Source organism: Fukomys damarensis, unplaced genomic scaffold (genome assembly GCF_012274545.1).
Source record: "Fukomys damarensis isolate Sample0158 unplaced genomic scaffold, DMR_v1.0_HiC HiC_scaffold_37, whole genome shotgun sequence".
Classification (NCBI taxonomy): Eukaryota; Metazoa; Chordata; class Mammalia; order Rodentia; family Bathyergidae; genus Fukomys; species Fukomys damarensis.
The window spans coordinates 800,477-818,470 of record NW_022900949.1 but is presented as its reverse complement, the minus strand read 5'-3'; the positions used below and the strand labels follow the sequence as shown (position 1 = coordinate 818,470).

The 17,994-nt window shown below is 61.4% G+C and overlaps 4 protein-coding genes across 6 annotated transcripts in view; 3 read left to right on the top strand and 1 right to left on the bottom strand.

Moving 5' to 3' along the window:
* The window catches only part of Sin3b (SIN3 transcription regulator family member B), a 23,390-nt gene extending 17,261 nt beyond the window's left edge, over positions 1–6,129 (top strand). Inside the window, 7 exon segments of the mRNA XM_010644366.3 lie at positions 2–189; positions 192–359; positions 2,782–2,955; positions 3,049–3,141; positions 4,319–4,413; positions 4,518–4,722; positions 4,799–6,129. Of these exon segments, the coding sequence (XP_010642668.1) occupies positions 2–189; positions 192–359; positions 2,782–2,955; positions 3,049–3,141; positions 4,319–4,413; positions 4,518–4,722; positions 4,799–5,029 (1,154 nt within the window). The 3' untranslated portion in view covers positions 5,030–6,129.
* Positions 6,130–6,751: 622 nt separating this feature from the next.
* F2rl3 (F2R like thrombin or trypsin receptor 3) lies at positions 6,752–9,943 on the top strand. Of its 3 annotated transcripts, XM_010644321.2 has the most exons (3): positions 6,752–7,894; positions 8,161–9,134; positions 9,867–9,931. In XM_010644321.2, exons 1-3 carry the CDS (start codon positions 7,813–7,815, stop codon positions 9,867–9,869), a joined length of 1,059 nt encoding a protein of 352 aa, XP_010642623.1. In that variant the 5' UTR covers positions 6,752–7,812; the 3' UTR covers positions 9,870–9,931. The 3 variants fall into 3 exon arrangements, with proteins under 3 accessions (XP_010642623.1, XP_010642622.1, XP_010642621.1); XM_010644320.2 differs by having other exon boundaries at positions 8,164–9,943; XM_010644319.2 differs by having other exon boundaries at positions 8,161–9,943.
* Positions 9,944–10,322: 379 nt separating this feature from the next.
* Positions 10,323–15,261, bottom strand: Haus8 (HAUS augmin like complex subunit 8). The gene is made up of 11 exons (XM_010644318.2): positions 14,063–15,261; positions 13,623–13,693; positions 13,321–13,376; positions 12,895–12,976; positions 12,704–12,796; positions 12,300–12,394; positions 11,877–11,942; positions 11,644–11,802; positions 11,238–11,379; positions 11,014–11,152; positions 10,323–10,618 (listed from the first exon to the last, which is right to left on the bottom strand). Exons 1-11 carry the CDS (start codon positions 14,284–14,286, stop codon positions 10,402–10,404), a joined length of 1,344 nt encoding a protein of 447 aa, XP_010642620.1. The 5' UTR covers positions 14,287–15,261; the 3' UTR covers positions 10,323–10,401.
* The window catches only part of Myo9b (myosin IXB), a 58,412-nt gene continuing 54,867 nt past the window's right edge, over positions 14,450–17,994 (top strand). The window contains exons 1-3 of the mRNA XM_019210666.1: positions 14,450–14,477; positions 17,167–17,298; positions 17,355–17,966. Of these exons, the coding sequence (XP_019066211.1) occupies positions 14,450–14,477; positions 17,167–17,298; positions 17,355–17,966 (772 nt within the window). The remainder of the gene's footprint in view (positions 14,478–17,166; positions 17,299–17,354; positions 17,967–17,994) is intronic.

Below are 17,994 nucleotides of genomic sequence, written 5' to 3'. Positions count from 1 at the left end.
TGGCTGGCTGGGGTACAGCCCGGGGCCTGGGTTCTGTGCCCAGCGAGTAGAGGTTCACCCAGTGTGGCGCCTCCTCCTCCTGCCCTGCCCTGGCCAGGAGACGCCTGCGTATGCCTGTCCCCACTGCTCTCCCACCGCTCCGGGGCATCCCGGCACCCGGCCCTGCGGCTCAGCCTGCTGCCCCCACAGGTGAGGTGGAGCTGGAGGAGTACTACCCGGCCTTCCTGGACATGGTGCGCAGCCTGCTGGAGGGCAGCATCGATCCCACGCAGTACGAGGATACCCTGCGCGAGATGTTCACCATCCACGCCTACATAGGCTTCACCATGGACAAGCTGGTGCAGAACATCGCGCGCCAGGTGAGGGCTGCCCGCCGCCCTCGCCAGCCTGGGCTTTGGAGACCCTGATCCCCCTGGGTGTCTGCTCCGGAGGCTGGGCAGCACGCAGAGCTCTCCTTTCTAAAAAGCTGAGGTGAAATTCTTGTGACAAAAAAATCCATTGCAGTCAAGTGTGGTGGGACACACCTGTGATTCCAGTACTCTGGGAGGCTGAGGCAGAAAGGTTAAAAAGTTTAGCCCAGGGCATTTAGCTCAGTGGTGCTGCCTCCTGCTGCGTAAAGAGCAAGGTCCTGAGTTCGATCCCCAGTACCTGCCACCCCCAGAAATCAGCCTAGCCTAGCAGTTTAGTGAGACCCTGTCTCAAAAATTTAAAAAGGCTGGGGATGCAGCTCAGAACAAAGGTCCTGGGTTCCACCCTGATTCCCTTTAGAAGTCCAGAGTTCTGGAACATTGCTAGCATCCGTAATCCGAAACTCCCACATCCCATGTGCTCCAGAATCCACATCTGCTGTCTCCAACGGGCTGGTGGAAGCAGGAGGTCACATACCATGGGGCTTTGTCTTGTACAGTTATTAAAGACAGCGCGTGAAACCCCCTCAGGCTGTGTGCCGCGTATGTAAGAAGCGTGAACATGTTCTGGGTTTACCTGGTCCCGACTTGGGATTCCTCGTTACATATGTACAAGTGTCCCGGAAACAGAAGCCAGCCCAAATCCAGAGCGGTGCTGGTCAGCGCTTGGGGTGAGGGACACCCGGCCCATTATCATCCCGCCCAGCCGCCCCGCCTCCCACAGCCGCGGTCCGCTGTGCGCCCGGGCCTGCCTGGTCTCACGTGGCACGTCAGTGGATGTGGGTGTGGGGCTGCTGTTTCCAGGCTTTGTCTGAGGCGTACCCTGCACAGGGCCTGCGCCCTTTCCCCCGGCTGTGTGATGTTCTGCTGTGCTGACTGCCTGTCCGCCCACCTGCCGGTGGGGAGTCACCGCTGTGGTACTGGAGCTCCGGCCCATCGGTGGCGGCTCCGTCACGGGTGGCCAGTGGCGCTGCTCGGTGTCAGCAAGGGAAGTGGCCTGCACACGGTGGAAGCCCAGGGAGTGGCGCAGCCCAGGATGGAGTTCTGCCACCGCCCAGGACCGCCGCTGTGACTTTTTTCCTGTGGGGCGTCCTTTGAGCAAAGCGAAGGTGCAGGGACAGACCGCACTGGTGCCGAGCCCTGGGGCAGGCACTTCCTGCTGTGCCCAGGTCTCCTGTGGGTGCCATGTGCAGTACCAGCGGGCTTCCACATGAGTGGCCGCTCCCGTTGAGCCCCTGCTGCGGGCCCAGGGCCTTCCAGGGACCCAGGGTGGAGCCGTTGTCTGTGCCCTCTCCTGGGATGGGCCCGGTGGCGCCTGCGTCCCATCTGTGTGGCTGTGTCTTCGTCCTGCACTCCTGGGCTTGGGCCTACAGGGTCTCGGCCTGGACCCGCTGTGTGGCCACCAGTGCCCGTGCTGGCTTGTGCAGTACTGGGCATGTGAGGCCCTGTCTCAGACGTGGGACGGTGGAGCCAGCAGCAGTAGGGTGTCCAGCCCCCTGACCTGGGTCACCGCCTCGTCTCTCACAGTCGTGGCCATGCAGGGCGGGTGACGGCATGGCAGGGAATGTAGACCCCTGCTGTGTGTGTGCAGCTGCATGGGGCTGCCTGAGAGCTGGCCATAGGATGGGGACTGGGCTGGGCACTGCTCCCTCGGGACCCAGCAGAGGTGGAGTTCAGCGTGACAAGCACAGTGGCCTTACACGGCACCAACCCCACCTCACTGGGCGGCATCTCAGCATTGGCTGCCGCTGTCTCTGGGCACCTGTGGTGCCCGGCACATGGTGTGGTCCGTGTGTATCTGGTGTGGCCCCGTTTATTGGGCAAGGCTGCAGTAAGGGCTACCTGTGTCACCTCATATAGGGGCTTGGCAGGGAGGCCCAAGGCTGGGACTCGCCTTGGGCCTGCCTTCCTCAGAAATATGGGGGTGAGCGAGACATGCAAGCCTGCAGCTGAGCACTTTAGGTGGGGAAGGTGTCATGGGAGGGCCCATGTCTGTGCACCGTAGCATGGTGCAGGCTACTCTGGTTTGTCTTGTCTGGCCTGATCTGGCTTCGCATACTTTGGTCTGATTCGATTTGGCTTGTTCTGCTTTGGTCCAGTCTGGCCTGGTCTCATCAGGTTTTCTGTGGTCTGAACTAGTTCAGGGCAGTCTGAGCCAGTTCTGGGCTGTCTGGGGTAGTTCCCAGCAGTCTGAACTAGTTTGGGGCAGTCTGATCTGGTTCGCTGCCGCCTGGATGTGTATCACGGTCTGAGCCCATTAGGACGGCTTGAGTGTGTTCAGTGTGGCCCATCCCGGCCTGGTCCGGTCCACCGAGGCCCACAGGCCTGGCCCCCACCTCACGGCCTGCGTCCCGCCACGTCCCTGTCCCCGCAGCTGCACCACCTGGTGAGCGATGACGTGTGCCTGAAGGTGGCGGAGCTGTACCTGAGTGAGAAGAAGCGTGGCGCGGCAGGCGGGAACCTGTCCTCTCGCTGCGTGCGCGCCGCCCGAGAGACGAGCTACCAGTGGAAGGCCGAGCGCTGCATGGCCGACGAGAACTGCTTCAAGGTGAGCTCGGCCACCCGGCCCGTCCGTCTGTCCGCCTGTCCATCCATCCGCAGGGCTGCAGCCAGAGGCTTCAGTCTGTCCCCACCCCGCCAGGTGATGTTCCTGCAGCGCAAGGGCCAGGTGATCATGACCATCGAGCTGCTGGACACTGAGGAGGCCCAGACCGAGGACCCTGTGGAAGTGCAGGTGGGACATGGGGCCGAGACAGCCGGGCTTCCCGGCTCTGCATGTGCAGTGACGGGCACGCGGGCCCTCCGTGTCCTCAGAGGAGTCGGGCCTCCCGTCTGCTGTGGCCCTCACCCCTGGCCTGGGTCCCGAGAATGCGTGAGTGCCTGCCTGAGGGTGCACAGATAGGAGGGTGCGTGATGGCGCGTGTCACTTGGCAGGCATGCTGCCTGTGGCTCCCTGGTCGCTGTGATGAGTGACCCCCACAGGGTGTCCAGGGCACCTCCTGGGCAGCTCTGCTTGCCGTCTGGGTCCTGGCCTCCCTCGGTTCCACCCTAGGGCGCCGGTCGCTGGGTGGAGGCCTGCCCTGCTGTACTGGCCACGTACCTCAGTGGAGACCCGCGTAGGTGGTCAGGGTGGGTCTGCAGGTGCAGCCGTGGCCTCCTTGGGCCCAGGGGCAGTGTGGCTGCCGCCCTGCTTGCCATCTAAATCCCCTTTGGAGCCGGAGTCTGTGAACGACTGAGTTTGGCAGCAAGGACCAGGGAGTTGTGCGTGTGATCCTCATACTCGGGGAGGGGAGGAAGGAGGATCCCAAGTTCCAGCCCAGCCTGGGCAACTTTGCAAGACCTTGCCTCAGAATAACAACAGGCTGGAGACGGAGCTCAGCGCGTGGGTCAGGGGTTCCATGCCCACCAGTGGGGAAGGAAAGTGGCTGCAGCTGCGCCTTTGCCTGAACTGAAGCCACCCGGTGGGGAAGTTTGAGAAGCCCCAGAGGCTCACCAGGCTGGTGCTCCCCGATGAGCTGCACCCCAGCCCTTTTCGAGATTATTTTGAGACAGGGTGTCACTAAGTCATCAAGTTGTCTGGGTTGGCCTGGAACTTGGGGCCTCCCTGCCTCAGCCTCCTTGTAGCTGCACAGTCCTGCACCCATGTGCCTAGCCTCTCTTGGCTCTGGTGTCTGCTTCTGCCTCTCGCCCCATCCTGGACCCCGCTATCTAGGCAGCACCCCATGTGTGAAGTCCCCTCCGAGGGACCCCAAAGGTCGTGCCGTGGTTTGGACTTGCTGAGCCCCAGTCCCACACAGCCTGTTCGTGGGGTGCCCACCTGTGGGCCGCCGTGTGGGCCCTGCGGTGGGCCCTGTGCTTGGGGCGGGGAGCCGGCCTGACTGACCGAGGCGTCACAGCTGTCCTGTCCCCAGCACCTGGCACGCTACGTGGAGCAGTACGTGGGCACCGAGGGCACGTCCAGCTCGCCCACCGAGGGCTTCCTGCTGAAGCCCGTGTTCCTGCAGAGGTGAGGCCGGCGCAGCCGTGGGTGGGCGGGCCCTGGCGGGTCACGCTCCCCAGAAGGACGGCCTTGGGGTGTTCCTGACCCGGTCTGTGCCCCGGCCCGGCCAGGAACCTGCGGAAGTTCCGGCGCTGGCAGTGTGAGCAGGTGCGTGCCCTGCGTGGTGAGGCCCAGGGCCCCTGGCGGCGCCTGGTGGGCGTGGAGAGCGCGTGCGACGTGGACTGTCGCTTCAAGCTGAGCACCCACAAGATGGTGTTCATCGTCAACTCCGAGGACTACATGTACCGCCGCGGCACGCTCGGCCGGGTCAAGCAGGTGCGCCCTGAGCGGGGCCGCGTACCCCAAGACCCGCCTGGGTGTGGGGAGCCCTGCCTGACGTCCCTCCCCGCAGGTGCAGCCGCTGGTGCTGCTGCGTCACCACCGGCACTTCGGGGAGTGGCACAGCCGCTGGCTGGAGGACAACGTGACGGGGGAGGCGGCCGGCCTGGTGCAGGACTGGCTCATGGGCGAGGAGGACGAGGACATGGTGCCCTGCAAGACGCTGTGCGAGACAGCCATGGTGCATGGCCTGCCTGTCACCCGCTACCGCGTGCAGTACAGCCGCCGCCCAGCCTCGCCCTGAGTGCCCTGGGCCACGTGGCGAGGGGGGACAGAGGGGAGCGGCTCCCGCCACCATCCCGGCCTCCTGCCCTGTCTCTTTTGCTGGGGCGCCCAGCAGGGTGGGACTACAGCCAGCCGAGTGGGCGCAAGTCCTTGGCCAGCACCCGAGATGTCGTGGGGACCCTGCCTCACTGTCGGAGCTGTAGGCCCAGTCACCGAGGGGAGGAGCTCTGCGGGTGATGTCCTCGCTCCTCCAGTTGCACACATTTATTCCTGTCGCACATCGTGGTCGCAGCTTGAGCAGCAGCCGGGCCACCCAGGCCCCTCACCTTGCTGGGTGCTGGCGCGCGAGTGGGCCTGGCCCTGTCACTGCCGCCCAGAGCCCAGGGTGACCAGCTGGCCCCGTGCGCAGCCCATTCCTGCCGCAGAGCTGTGCCAAACTGGGTGCCGTGGCTCCCTGGGAGCCAGCGCCTGCCCCGTGTCCCAAGTGCCAGTGGCACCGTGGGCGCCCCACCTGTCCCTGGAAGCAGGTTGGGTGGGGACACGGGTGACGCTGAGCCCCGCATGCTTCTCAGACGCCTGTTCGTTTTGAGGATTTCTGTTCTGGCCTTGATCTTCCCTTGCAGCTGTTTTGAATGTAGTTTTCCTTTTCTATTTATTTGCACATTAAAGTTAAAACTTAAATACTGATGGAGAGAAGAGGCTTCAGGAATTGTTTCCTAGGAGAAAGCTGCCACCTTCCCTCCGTGTGAGTATCCCTGGCCCTGTATTCTGCCCCCTCCAAGGCTGAGGCACTGTACCCTCTGCAGTGTTCCTCTTGGTTCTGCCTTCTGGGATGGTCCTCCGAGTTCTGTGGTGATGTGAGAAACTTCACCCAAGCGCTGTGCATGGAGACTGTCTAGCTGGGCTGTGACACATCGCCACCACCCCAGTGTCTAGCCTCCCTGGCCGACACATAGCACTGCTGCTGTGCCCGCTCCATCCCAGCCCAGCCCTCCGCAGCAGGACAGGAGAGCTGGCATCCAGGGTGGCGGTGGACCCACCCTCGGGGTTGTGCCCGCAAGAGGCAGTGAGTGTGCAGAGGCCACACTGTGCCCAGGCTGTGGCAGGGGCAACCTCAGCACCAGGCCAGTTGTATCCTGAGCCAGTAGGTGGCGCAGGAACATGGGTCACAGTGCTGTGGAAACAGCTGTGAAGGCTGGCCCAGGATGAGCCCTGCTTCTATGCCTGGCACCCGAAAGTAAAGATAGGCTGATGGGGTCGGGGATTTAGCTCAGTGGTTCTGCCGCCTGCCTCACAAGCACAAGGACCCGAGTTAGATCTCTGGTGCATGCCCCCCATCATAAGCCAGCATGGTGGCACACATTTCCAATCCCAGCATTCAGAAGGATGAGGTGGGAAGACCGTCACAAGTTTGAGGCCACCAAAGACTAGCCTGAGCTGCACAGGGAGACCCCATTTCAGAAACCCGTGGAGCAGGTTTCCTGGAGTCCCTTGCAGGTGGCCTTCACATCTCAGCAATAGGCACAGTGCTAGTGACCAGCAGCTGTGTGTTTAGGTAAGCTAGTGTGGGGTGGAGCTTTGTGGCACCACCCTCAGAGGAGCCAGCCCTGCCACCTTCCTGCATGCTGTACTTTGTGTAAGTCTCAACAAAATGCAAATGTCTCAGCACTGAGGAGGCTGAGGCAGGAGGATCCCAAGTTCAAGTTCAGCCTGGGCAACTTAGCCAAACTGTGTCAAAACATAAAAGGGCTGGGGATGCAGCTCAGTGTGGAGACCTGGGCTACATCCCCAGTACTGGAAAGACTGAACTCTTGTAGCACTGTGTGACATCCACGCTTGGGCCACTCCCTAGTACAGTGGCACCGAGCACGTGGTCTGTTGGGTGGCTGTCACGTTCACCGCTGAGCACCCGACACCCCACGCCTCTGCCCCGAGTGCCAGGGTGGCAGCAAAGCCGGGGCTGCAGCGCATTGTGCTGTCCTAGAACTCGGTGGCTCCAGCCCATGTGAAAACTGTCCTTCAGGGTCCCCACCTGGGACGCACCAGCTCTCCCTTTTTGAGGCAAGTACTTTGACTTTCCTTTAAAAATAAAAGTTGGGGTGGGAGGAAACCACACAGCAGGAGCAGAAGTTTGCAGTCGGAGCTGGGTGTGGGGCAGGGATCCACGTCCCTCCTGTCCAAGGGTGATGTCATGGTCCCCGCAGGTGCCGGCAGCTGGTGCCGGCAGCCTTGCTGTGGTGTCGTCACTGTGCTGCTGTGGCGGGCCGGGCCAGATGGCTTCCTGTACATGTTTCTGGCCCAATTCCAACCCTGAACCCTTGGGTCTCAGGGCAGAGCCGCCATTTCGGCACTCGATGACTAACCCCCTGCAGAACTTGTCTTGGGGACGCTGCTCAGACACGAGGCCACCCGGAGGCTCAGGGCCAGGGTCCGTGCACAGTCACTTCCTGCTGCCTCCTGTGCCATCCTCATGAGTAGCTCCGAGCGGGGCTGGAGCAGGAAACCAGCACTTGGAACTCCATCCTGGGTTCTGACCTGTCTGGCCTGGCCTGGCCACCTCCCTGGGAAGTCCTCGTCACCACACTGGGCAGCTGAGGGGCTTCCCACGCCGCTCTCTCCTTGGGGTCTGCGAAGCCCATCAGAGGGACACCGTGACCTGGGCCACCAGTCCTTGCTGGTGACCATGGGGGGCCGGGCCAACTGACACCATCCCCCTTTATCTCAGCACGGCTCCGGAAGCCGGGTGGGGGGCCAGGCAGGAAGCCCAAGGCCACAGCCCAGAGCTGGAGTTGGGAGGACAGCATGCAGGGACTGCTGCTGTGGCTGCTGGCGTTGGGCCTGGCGGGCAGCACCCCGACCCCCAGCGTCTATGATGAGGGTGACGGTGAGTGACCTGGTCCTACCGAGGGTGGGGGTCATCAGGCCAGCTGGGAACCTGCCCAGGGGGCTGGGAGTGTGGTGAGCAGCCCTGAGCCCAGCCATCAGGCCCCCGGTGCTGGCCTCGCCCGCTTGTGTCTCTGCCCAGCTCTGGCCCACCCGCCCTGGGGTCCTGAACCCAGCAGATCTCGATCACAGTGCTGGGTCCCCAGGGTGGGGGTGTGGCGCAGCACAGCTGTCCTGTCCCTGAGCCTTGGCCACCTCTCCTTACAGCAGGCACTCTGGGGCCCTGGGTTGGGCCCGAGGCGGCAAGGACCCCGCGGCAGGCCGGCCCGCGCAGCTTCCCTGGCCAGCCCACTGCCAACGACAGCGACACGCTGGTGCTCACGGACAGCTCGAAGGCACTGCTGCTAGGCTGGGTGCCCACCAGGCTGGTGCCTGCACTGTACACACTAGCGCTGGGCGTGGGGCTGCCGGCCAATGCGCTGGCCCTCTGGGTGCTGGCCACGAGAGGCCCACGGCTGCCAGCTACCGCGCTGCTCATGAACCTGGCAGCTGCTGACCTGCTGGTGGGCCTGGCACTGCCACCGCGCCTCGCCTACCACCTGCGTGGCCAGCGCTGGCCTTTTGGGGAGGGGGCCTGTCGCGTGGCCACCGCCGCCCTCTATGGCCACATGTACGCCTCGGCCCTGCTGCTGGCCGCCATCAGCCTGGACCGCTACCTGGCCCTGGTGCACCCGCTGCGCGCCCGGACCCTCCGTGGACGCCGCCTGGCTGCCGGGCTCTGTGTGAGCGCCTGGCTTGGGGCCACCGCACTGGCTGCACCCCTGGCCCTGCAGCAGCAGACCTTCCGCCTGGCGGACTCCAGCCACCTGCTGTGCCACGACGCACTGCCCCTGGCCGCCCAGACGGCCCACTGGCGGCCAGTGTTCATCTGCCTGGCTGTGCTCGGCTGCTTCCTGCCGCTGCTGCTCATGGCGCTGTGCCACGGGGCCACACTGTACGCCCTGGCAGTGGGTGGCTGGCGCCACGGCCATGCACTGCGGCTCACGGCCCTGGTGCTGGCCTCAGCTGGGGCCTTTTTCATGCCCAGCAACATGCTGCTGCTGCTGCACTACTCAGACCCGAGCCTGGGCGCCTGGGGAGACCTGTACGGGTTTTATATGCCCAGCCTGGCGGTCAGCACCCTCAACAGCTGTGTGGACCCCTTCCTGTACTACTACGCGTCCCCTGAGTTCAGGGACAAGGTGCGGGCACAGCTGTGCTGCTGGCTGCCCGGGGCCTCCACTGCCTCCCGGGGCTCCCGGGAAGGGGGCAGCCCAGGCATTGGTACCCGCTCCTCCTCCCTCCCCTGACAGCTCTTGGGGTGGCTGGGTGGGCTGGGAGACAGGTTCCCCCAAACTCATGTCCTTCCCAGACCTCGAGCAGAAATCGGGGGCACTGCTATCATGGGAGTTTGGTGGGCCTGGACCCCTGCATCAGGTTCTGCGAGAAGAGAAGGGGCAGTGCCCAGGGCTGTGGCCGTGGGGAGGGACCAGGAGTGAGGTGGCTACAGCCCCTCTCTAAGGACTGTGGGAGCCACGGGGTCCAGGCGATGGGTGAGGGACGGATTCTCCACTGCTGCGCCTTGACCTGGCCTCCTCTGGCACAGGCAGACAATGGAGCTCTGTCCTGTGAGCTCCAGTCTATCACCATAGCCCTGGGGATCTGAAGGACTAAATGCAAGGTCCAGACTGTCACAGCCGGAGCTGAAGCTGGGGCCCTGGAGTCCAGCCAGGAAGCTGCCTGCCCACTGCCCCGCTGCCCCGCTCCTCTGCTGACCCCACGTCCTGCAGGGCTCTTGGAGTCCAGGGCCCACCAGCCCTACATCCCCTCCTCTTGCCCACGGGTGTGGGGGGTCAAAGGGGACTGATCCATGGGCCTGGGGACACAGCTGGGCTTTGCAGTTAGTGACCATGGATTAAATGCATTTGTTACAGTGAAAGCCCAGGGTCATGAGCCCCGCTGGGACAGGGCGTCACCTGAAGCCAAGACAGGTACAGCCTGGGGGAGGGACACGGCACTGCCGGGAGGACAGGGAGAAGGATGTGCTGTCCCCACCTGAGCTCCACTCAGGCATCGGGGAGGCTGGTGCCGTGGGCAGTGTCCACCAGCACCATGACAATCAGCTGGACCCACTCCTGGTGCCCAGACTCCCCGCAAGCGTGGACCCAGGGTCTCAGCCAGCCAAGCTTGCTGCCCACTGGGCTGCACCCCAGCTCCCCTGTATTTTGAGACAGAGTCTCACCAAGTAGCCCAGGCTGGCCCTGAACTTGTGATGCTCCCATCTCAACTCCTCGAGGAGCTGGGGTGGCAGGTGTGTGCCCTCTGCATCTGTCCCAGCCCGTCCTGGTGGCGCCATACTCCTACCCTCCCCGCTGTCTGTCCCTCCAGAGAACAAAGGCCATGACACGAGTTCCTCTTTAAAACTTGAGACAGAACAGCCTCGCCGCTGGGCAGCAGTACAGTGCTCAGTCACCGCACAGCCTTCCCCAGTGGTGCGCAGGGAGCGCCTCTCCGGGCCGGGGCTGAGAGCTGGGTTTCCCCGAGGGTCCCTGCGGTGCCTCCGTTGGGGCTGAAGTACCAGCGGTGGGCGGCCTCAGCGCCCTGTGCATCCTCCCAGGCCTCCTGGCTGGCCAGGGCCGCCTCCTTGCTGGCCTTGGCGGACAGCTCCAGCACCTGCTCGAAGCTCCTACAGGGACATAGGGAGATGGCAAAGATGGGAGAAAGGATGGGGTCCGCAGCCAGGCAGGCAGAGAGGAAAGGCTCATCCCACCAGCAAAACCTTGCAGCTGAGCCCGGGGTGGGGCCCACGCCTGTGACCCCGGCACCCCGGGAGGCTGAGGCAGGAGGGTCACAAGGTTGAGCCCAGCCTGGGAAACTTAGTGACTCGGCAAGAAGGCCTTGGGTCCAATCTCCAGCACCACAAATCGGTACACACATGCACACGACACACACGCATCCTTGGCAGGTGGGAGAAGGCAGTGACCCCGTGGGTCCTCAGGGCCCCAGGTGCTCCTCCTCCACAGTGGCACCCACTGGCCACCCCTCCCTCTGCCACCCCGCCCCACGGGGCTCCATGCCCACCTCCGGAGCTCGCAGTCCTTCTGCGTGGTCGCCTCCCTCAACTCAGCCAGCAGGGCCAGCAGCGGGCCGTCCTCCTCGGCGCCGATGCCCAGCTCGGCCAGCAGGCGGTGGGTGGTCGTCAGCTCGGCCTGCAGGGCGTCTGGGAGACGGAGCTCCGGCTCAGGCCTCCCCATAGGCCTCCCGCCCACCCAGCCCCGGTGCACACCGCAGCAAGCGGCCCCTACCGAGGAGCTGCCAGCCGCCGTGCTCCAGGTGGACGGCGCGCAGGGGCAGCTCGTGCCGGGTGGAGCCCAGGGCCGAGGCCAGCGTCCTGTACCGCTCCTGGAAGCGCCCAGCCACCGCCTCGAAGGGGCGCAGCGCCTCGGTCTGCAGGGAGGGATGGAGAGGATCAGCGAGGGCTCAGCAGTGTGGCGCTGTCCCGCCTGTCCCCGTCCCCTGGAGCCAGCAGTGCCCTGGCCTGCGCCTGTGGGGACAGAGACCCAGGCCGCCAGCACCCACACAAGTGCGAGTTCAACCACACACCCCGCTGGGGTCTCGGGCTGTCGGGCCGAAATAAGGAGTCAAGAGTGAGCCACAGTGGCCTGGGGGCGGGGGCGGGAAGAACCCTCTGAGCGCCCGCCCCGCACTGACCTGGGCGTCCAGGACGTCAGCCAGCTCCCGGCGTCTCTGCCGCAGCAGCAGTTCGCGCCTCCGCTCGTGGGCCTCCCGCTGCAGCCGCCCGCGCTCCCGGCACACGAGGAGGAGGCTCCGCTCCGCCCGCTCCTCCAGCCGCGCCAGCCCGTTCTCCATCTGCAGGGCGAGGCAGGGCTCAGGCTGTGGACGAAGAGCCCTGCCTCCTGTGCCTGGGGCCCGTGCCGCATTACCTTCACCGTCAGCAAGGTCAGCAGTAACGTCTGGGAAGCCACCATCTCCACCACCTCCGCCAGATCCTGAGAGAGAGGCCGAGGCAGGACTGCTGAGCTGAGCTTCAGCCCCAGCCCTTCAAAAACCTTCTTATTTTGAGACAGGAACTGGCTGAGTCACCTATTGCCGGGCTGGGCTCAAACTTTTGACCTTCCTGCCTCAGCCTCCCGGAGGGCAGGGAGGGCACCCGGTCTGGCTCTGACGCTGCCCGGTGGGGAGAATCCCGACCTGACACGCTGCACCCAAGCCCCGCACAGCTAGAGGGCGCTGCTCTTCCACCTTCCTGGGCGCCCCTGGTGTCTTTGTCTCTGCCAGTGGACAGGACAGGGATGGGACACGGAATCTCCAGCGACCAGGCTAGAGCCTCCCTGCCACCCGCTTACCGGGCTCTTTCTCTGAGGGGCCGAGAAGGAGGTCGACTTGGCTTTCCATGACGCTGTCTTATCTAACTGTGGTGTCTTCCTAACCATGCTCTTGTCTACGGTAAAGAAGCGGGAGGCATGAGTGTCACGGACTCACAGTCTGGTGATCACTGCCCACTGTGTTGTGAACTGCAGAAGCACAACATGCTCACTCTGTCCACCCTGCCAGGCAGCCTGCAGGAGCACAGCTGTCCCTCGGTGCCCGTGGGGCTGCCTGGGAGCTGCCCTCACTGCTGCTGCCCAGCGATAAGAGTAGATGGACCGACCCGAGCCCAACGCCATGCGGTCCCGGCTGAGGGTTCCCTTCCCTGGCTGGCACGCGGTCACAGCCCCAAGCCCAGCATCCAAGAAGGCCTGGCGCTCACCGTTGATGGCCGAGAGATCCAGGTCAGGCGGTGCCGTGCCGTGCCCCTCCAGCAGGGTGGACTGCAGGTCGCCCTTGCCCACACGGTTGCCCTCTGTTGTCCGGGCGAGAAGCCGAGTCAGTGTCACCCGGACCTGGGGGGGGGGCTTGGGCACAGCGCCCTGGCCCCACCGCCCTGCCCGGACGCCGCACCTGCACCCTTGGGCAGCTGGCTGGTTCTCCTCGTATCATCCGCCACCTTCCCGCTGGCTCTGACGGGGACTGCGCCCAGGGCCTGTCCAGGACATGCGACACGGACCTTCCTTTCAGGGCCTGGCCATTTCTATGCGCTACTCCTACATGGCAGGGACAGAGGCGGGGCGCCAACACCACCTGCACACAGGAGGAGCCTGTGCTGCCAGCGGGGATGCTCAGGCAGGCATCACGGGCCGGGAGAGGGCAGGGCCGGCCTCGGTCACAGGGCACTTCAGAGACAACGCCTGCTCTGGTCTCACATGAAAGTCAAGGGGGAACGGCCCCGCGCCGTAAGGCGGACATTCTCACAGCAGCTCGCCACGCGCCACAGCCACACAGGGCCTCCAGGCCCGGCCAGGACCCAAAGCTCCCGGCGCGTCTCACCTTCTTAGTCGCTCTCCTCTCGTACTGCAGGTAGCGCGACTCCACCACTCGCCCGCCTGTCTCAAACAATGAATCAGACAAGGAAAACACACTTAGGAAAGGAAGTGTGTGGTGGTACTGGGCACTGATCCCCCAGGGTCTTTGCAGTCTAATTTTGAGGCAGAGTTTTGCTATGTTACTAAGCTGCCCAGGCCGGGCTGCCACTTGTGATCATCCTGCCTCAGCCTCCCAGAGTGCAGGGATGCCAGCCCACACCGCGCTGCCCGGCAGGACAGCTTCTGTGCAGCGTGCTGAGTGCTTGCCTTGTGCTCTTCTTCCTCTGGCCCTGGAGCTGCCGGGGGTGCCGGGCCCGGGCCCAGCTGCCGGGGGCTTCCTGGAAGAGAGCAGAGGTCATGCTCATCCCCTGCGTGACGGAGGGACAGCCGGGCTCCGGCTGCTTCCCAGACCCCAGGGCTGGACAGACAGCGAACTTCTGCAGGGCGGCAGCAGACCAGGGCCTGTTGGCGGCCTCCCAGCAGCCTGGCCCCGTGACCGCTGTGTGGGTGGGACGGAGTTACAGACAGGCGCCCCCTCCAGATCTGAGACACCAGAGGTCTCAGGAGGGCGTGACTGGCTCAGGCAGAGGGGCCCGGGATGCAGCTCAGCACCTCAGGATGCCTGGTGACCCCGCACAGGGACCTGGCCACATCCCCAACATGGCTGGAGGAAGAGAGCAGGGCAAGGAGGATATGGTGACACTCGCCTGTCATCCCGGTGCTCAGGAGGCTGAGGCGGGAGGAACAGGGCAAATTCAAGGCTAACCTGTCTTGAAAGAAAGAAAAGAAAAGAAAGGGGGAGAAAGGACACAAGAGTGCACCTAGGCAGTCCACGTCGGGGACTGCTCGGCACGCAACGCTTCAGAGACAGGAAGTGGACTTGGCCGCCGGGTGGGGGAGGGGCACGCTCACAGGCCGCTTCCTGCCCCATGGTGACAACTCCCCGTCCAGTTGCAGGCAGGGGTTTCACAAGCCGTGCACTGCTTCTAAACTACGAAATGGCTGTAGTCAGGCTTGGTTTTTAAGAATTTAAAAATGGGCTGCACAGGGCCTGATGGAACAGGAAGGAAGGGCCTCGGAGACAGGCCCGGACAATGCATCAGGGACGACGCCAGGCCGAAGGTGAGGCGGTGTGGAGTGCCGCCAAGGAGGAGGCAGAGGCCCTTGGCAGAGGCTGGGAACACACGAGCCCAGCTGGAGGCTGAGGCACAGAGGGACAGGGCACCGGCACCAGGCCCAGGCCTTACATCTGTGTGTCTGTAACTGAAATAGGAGTTGTGGCACATGCCAGTAATCCCAGCATTCTGGAGGCTGAGGCAGGAGGATCCCCAGGAGTTGGAAGCAAGCCCGGGCTACATAGTGAGACCCTGTCTTCAAAAAAACAAAATAAAGCGAAAAGACCTGAAAACATTTGCTAAATGCAAATCCCAGTGTCTTTGCTTTCCTAAAATCTCAAAAAGATGATGCATTCAGGTCTACTAAGTATGATCCATGAGCCAACTCTGAGACATGCTAGCAGGAGAGATCTGCCTCCCTCCCCGTGAGAGACTCTGGGGACAATGAGGCAAAACAAAGGCTGTATCCTAGGGCAACTTCAATCTGTGAAGGCCCATCAGCTAGAGTGAGCTTTAAAGGCTGGCTTTTCAGGCGAGCCAGTCCTATCTGCTGGCCGTTTGGAGAGTTCCCAGCTGATGCTAAAAGCAACGCTTTGTTTCAGGGCAACCCGTTTAGTATTTCAGTCAGTCGGTTTTAGGAAAATGCCTTTGTTTTGCCACGAGTTAATAGCTGCAACTTTATCTGGCCTGTCAGTGTTTACTTACATGGTCCAACACTAAAGGTTTTAAGAAATGCTAGGGCTAGGGATTTATCTCAGTGGTTCCACTGCCTGTCTTGCAAGTGCAAGGACCTGAGTTCGATCCCTGGTACCAAAAAAAAAGGAAAGAAAGAAATGCTAAAAAGGCTTGTATTGTCTATGATAGGCAAACTCTAACTGTTCATCTTAGATTTTTTTACTTATTTACTTTTTTATTTTGTTCCTGGTGTTTTGAGGCAGGGTCTCGCTTTGTAGTTCAGGCTGGTCCCGAACTCACCATGGAACCTAGGTTGGCCTGGCACTTAGGGCAATCCTCCTGCCTCTGCCTCCGAGTGCTGGGATTACAGATGTGCGCCACCATGAGAGGCTGTTGCTGTCTTATTAAGCCTTAACGGTTGAGGAACATTAAATCTTGAGAATTAGGGTTTATTTACGCATCTGTTCAAAGTGTTTTTTTAAGTAAAGATTTGTTTTATAGTTTTGACTGAATAAACTATTACATATGATAGGCCTTATTTTCAGAAGGCTAATTGTCCAGGTTTAATGCAATTATACTCGTTGCTTTAATATGCTATAAAAGTAAACTGTTCTGCTAAATTACTACCTTGTGTAGTGCTTACAGGCATTTAGCTGTTAAGAGCTTTGTTTCTCTTAGTAAAAGACAGTTGTGGTTTATTACAAAGATGTATGTGTTTTCACGCCTCCCTGGTAAGCGCAAAGCTGGGTCTGATCCCTGGTATATGTTTTTTAAAAGCATATCTTTAATTGGTAAATACACATCTTATAGGCTATATTCCAACGTTTGCAGTTCTATGTACCTAAGAAATTCTAAAGCTGTCGCTGTAAACAAAAAACCACCAAGACAAATGCAGCCTAAATATCAAACTATAATTCTTGCTGTTTTCAACTTTTGGGGTTTTCTTTTTTTGTTTTTTGAGACAAAGTCTATCTATGTAGTTCTGGCTGGCCTTGAAATTGCAGTGATCCTCCTGCCTCAGCCTAAGTGCTGGAATTACAGGCATGCGCCACCACACCTAGCTATAATTTTTGCTCTCTGACACAGTGAAATGAAGTGCTCTCCCCAAATGGTAATTCACATTTGCAGAAAAAGGGGGTCTATATATGCTTAAATGCACCTTCCTAACAAAACTAAACTTGCTTTACAAATTGGTTTTCCTCCACAGACTAGACCTGCTTTGCTTGTTTCTTTCGCTTATTTTTAGTTGGTGGTACTGGGGATGGAACCCAGGGCCTTCACACAGAGCTACACCTTTGAAACAGGCTCTTGCTAAATTGCCCAGGCTGGGCTTGAACCGACTGTCCTCCTCCTACCTCAGCCTCCCAGAGTGCTGGGATAATGCATGTGTGCCACTGCACTCAGCTTGGTTTTACTTTTTGCTTGTAAGCCTCATAACTACCAAATGGCAAAGCTCTAATGCTTTAGGGTGCTAATACCTACAGTCGAGCTAGGATGAAAATTGGCCTCAAAAACCACTCTAAATCTGTTATTGCCAAAAAAGACTCAGAAGGTTTTTTTTGCTTTTTGATTTTTTGAGGCGGAGTCTCACTATGTAGTTGAGACTGACCTGGAACTCACTGTGTAGCCCAGGCTGGTCTTGAATTCACAGCGATCCTCCTGCCTCAGCCTCCCCAGTGCTGGGATTACAGGTGTGCACCACCACACTCGCTCAGAAGGTTGTTTTTATTTGCAGACACCAGCAGTCTGTTAGCTCCCCTGCTGCCAGTGCCACCTGGGCTGGGGCTCCACCAGAATTGGGTAGAACTACCTAGCTTGTGACAAAGGCTAGCAAGCAGGACAGCTGCAGCTGTTCCAGTCCCGAACTGATTCCTGCACTTGGCGCCACAATTTTAATGGTACTTTTCCCGGCTCAAGCGCCCAGCTAGATGGACAGCCACAAGGTGGGGCCGAAGCAGACCAAGGGGGGGACTGTCAGTGCAAGGTAAAATGGATCTTTAAAACTAGCGTCTGTCAACTAGAGATCAACCGCTTCCCCAACTTCCCGCGGTTGAGGGCGGAAACCACTACCCGCGCTCCCTTCGGCTCCGATGGAGGGGCAGGAAAGCAGCACCCGTCAGCAAGCCGGCTCAGGGGTGGGAAAGAGGCCGCAGGTCTGGGCGCCCCTGCCTGTGTCTCGCTGTCGCCCTCTTCCGCCCTCCCTGCACAGCCGGATACGAGAGCTGGGGTCTCAGGCATCGGAGGCCCCTGCATCTCCTTCCGAGCAGCTCTGAGGAAAACTGCGTTCCACCCAAGTTGTCCCCCAAGTTGGGGAACGACGATCCGTGCGGCCAGGGCGCGAGAGGTTGGTCCCCCTCGCGCAACAGCCGTGAGCGATTTCTCCCTCGCTCCTGCTGGGGGGCCCTGGGCAGACGCATCTCCCTCCGCGAGTCCCCGGAGCCCCCTGTTAACGGGGATCACGAAAGGTGCAGCGAGAGGAGGAAAGGGCACGCGGCGGTGGCGCATCTTTATTCCACGGTTGCCAACGCCACTGCTGCACGCGAACGCCTCCCCCGGCGCCTCCGAGGTCGCCCTGCGTCACTGTCTCTTTGCAGAGGCCGGATCACTCGCCCCGGGTCGCCGACACAAAAGCGGAGGGCGGTGTACTCGAACTCGGAGCCGGGTCGCGAGCCCGAGCTCCGAGCGTACGCAGACCCCGCAGGAGAGGGGGCCCAGATCCCTCACGGTTCCCAGAGGTGTCGGGTCCAAGAATTGCCCCAAGGGTCCCCATTCCCCGGCTTGCTGTTGGCGAGCCGCAGCCCTCGCCACGGCCACCCCTGCGGTCTCCAAAAACCCAGGACGCGGCGCTT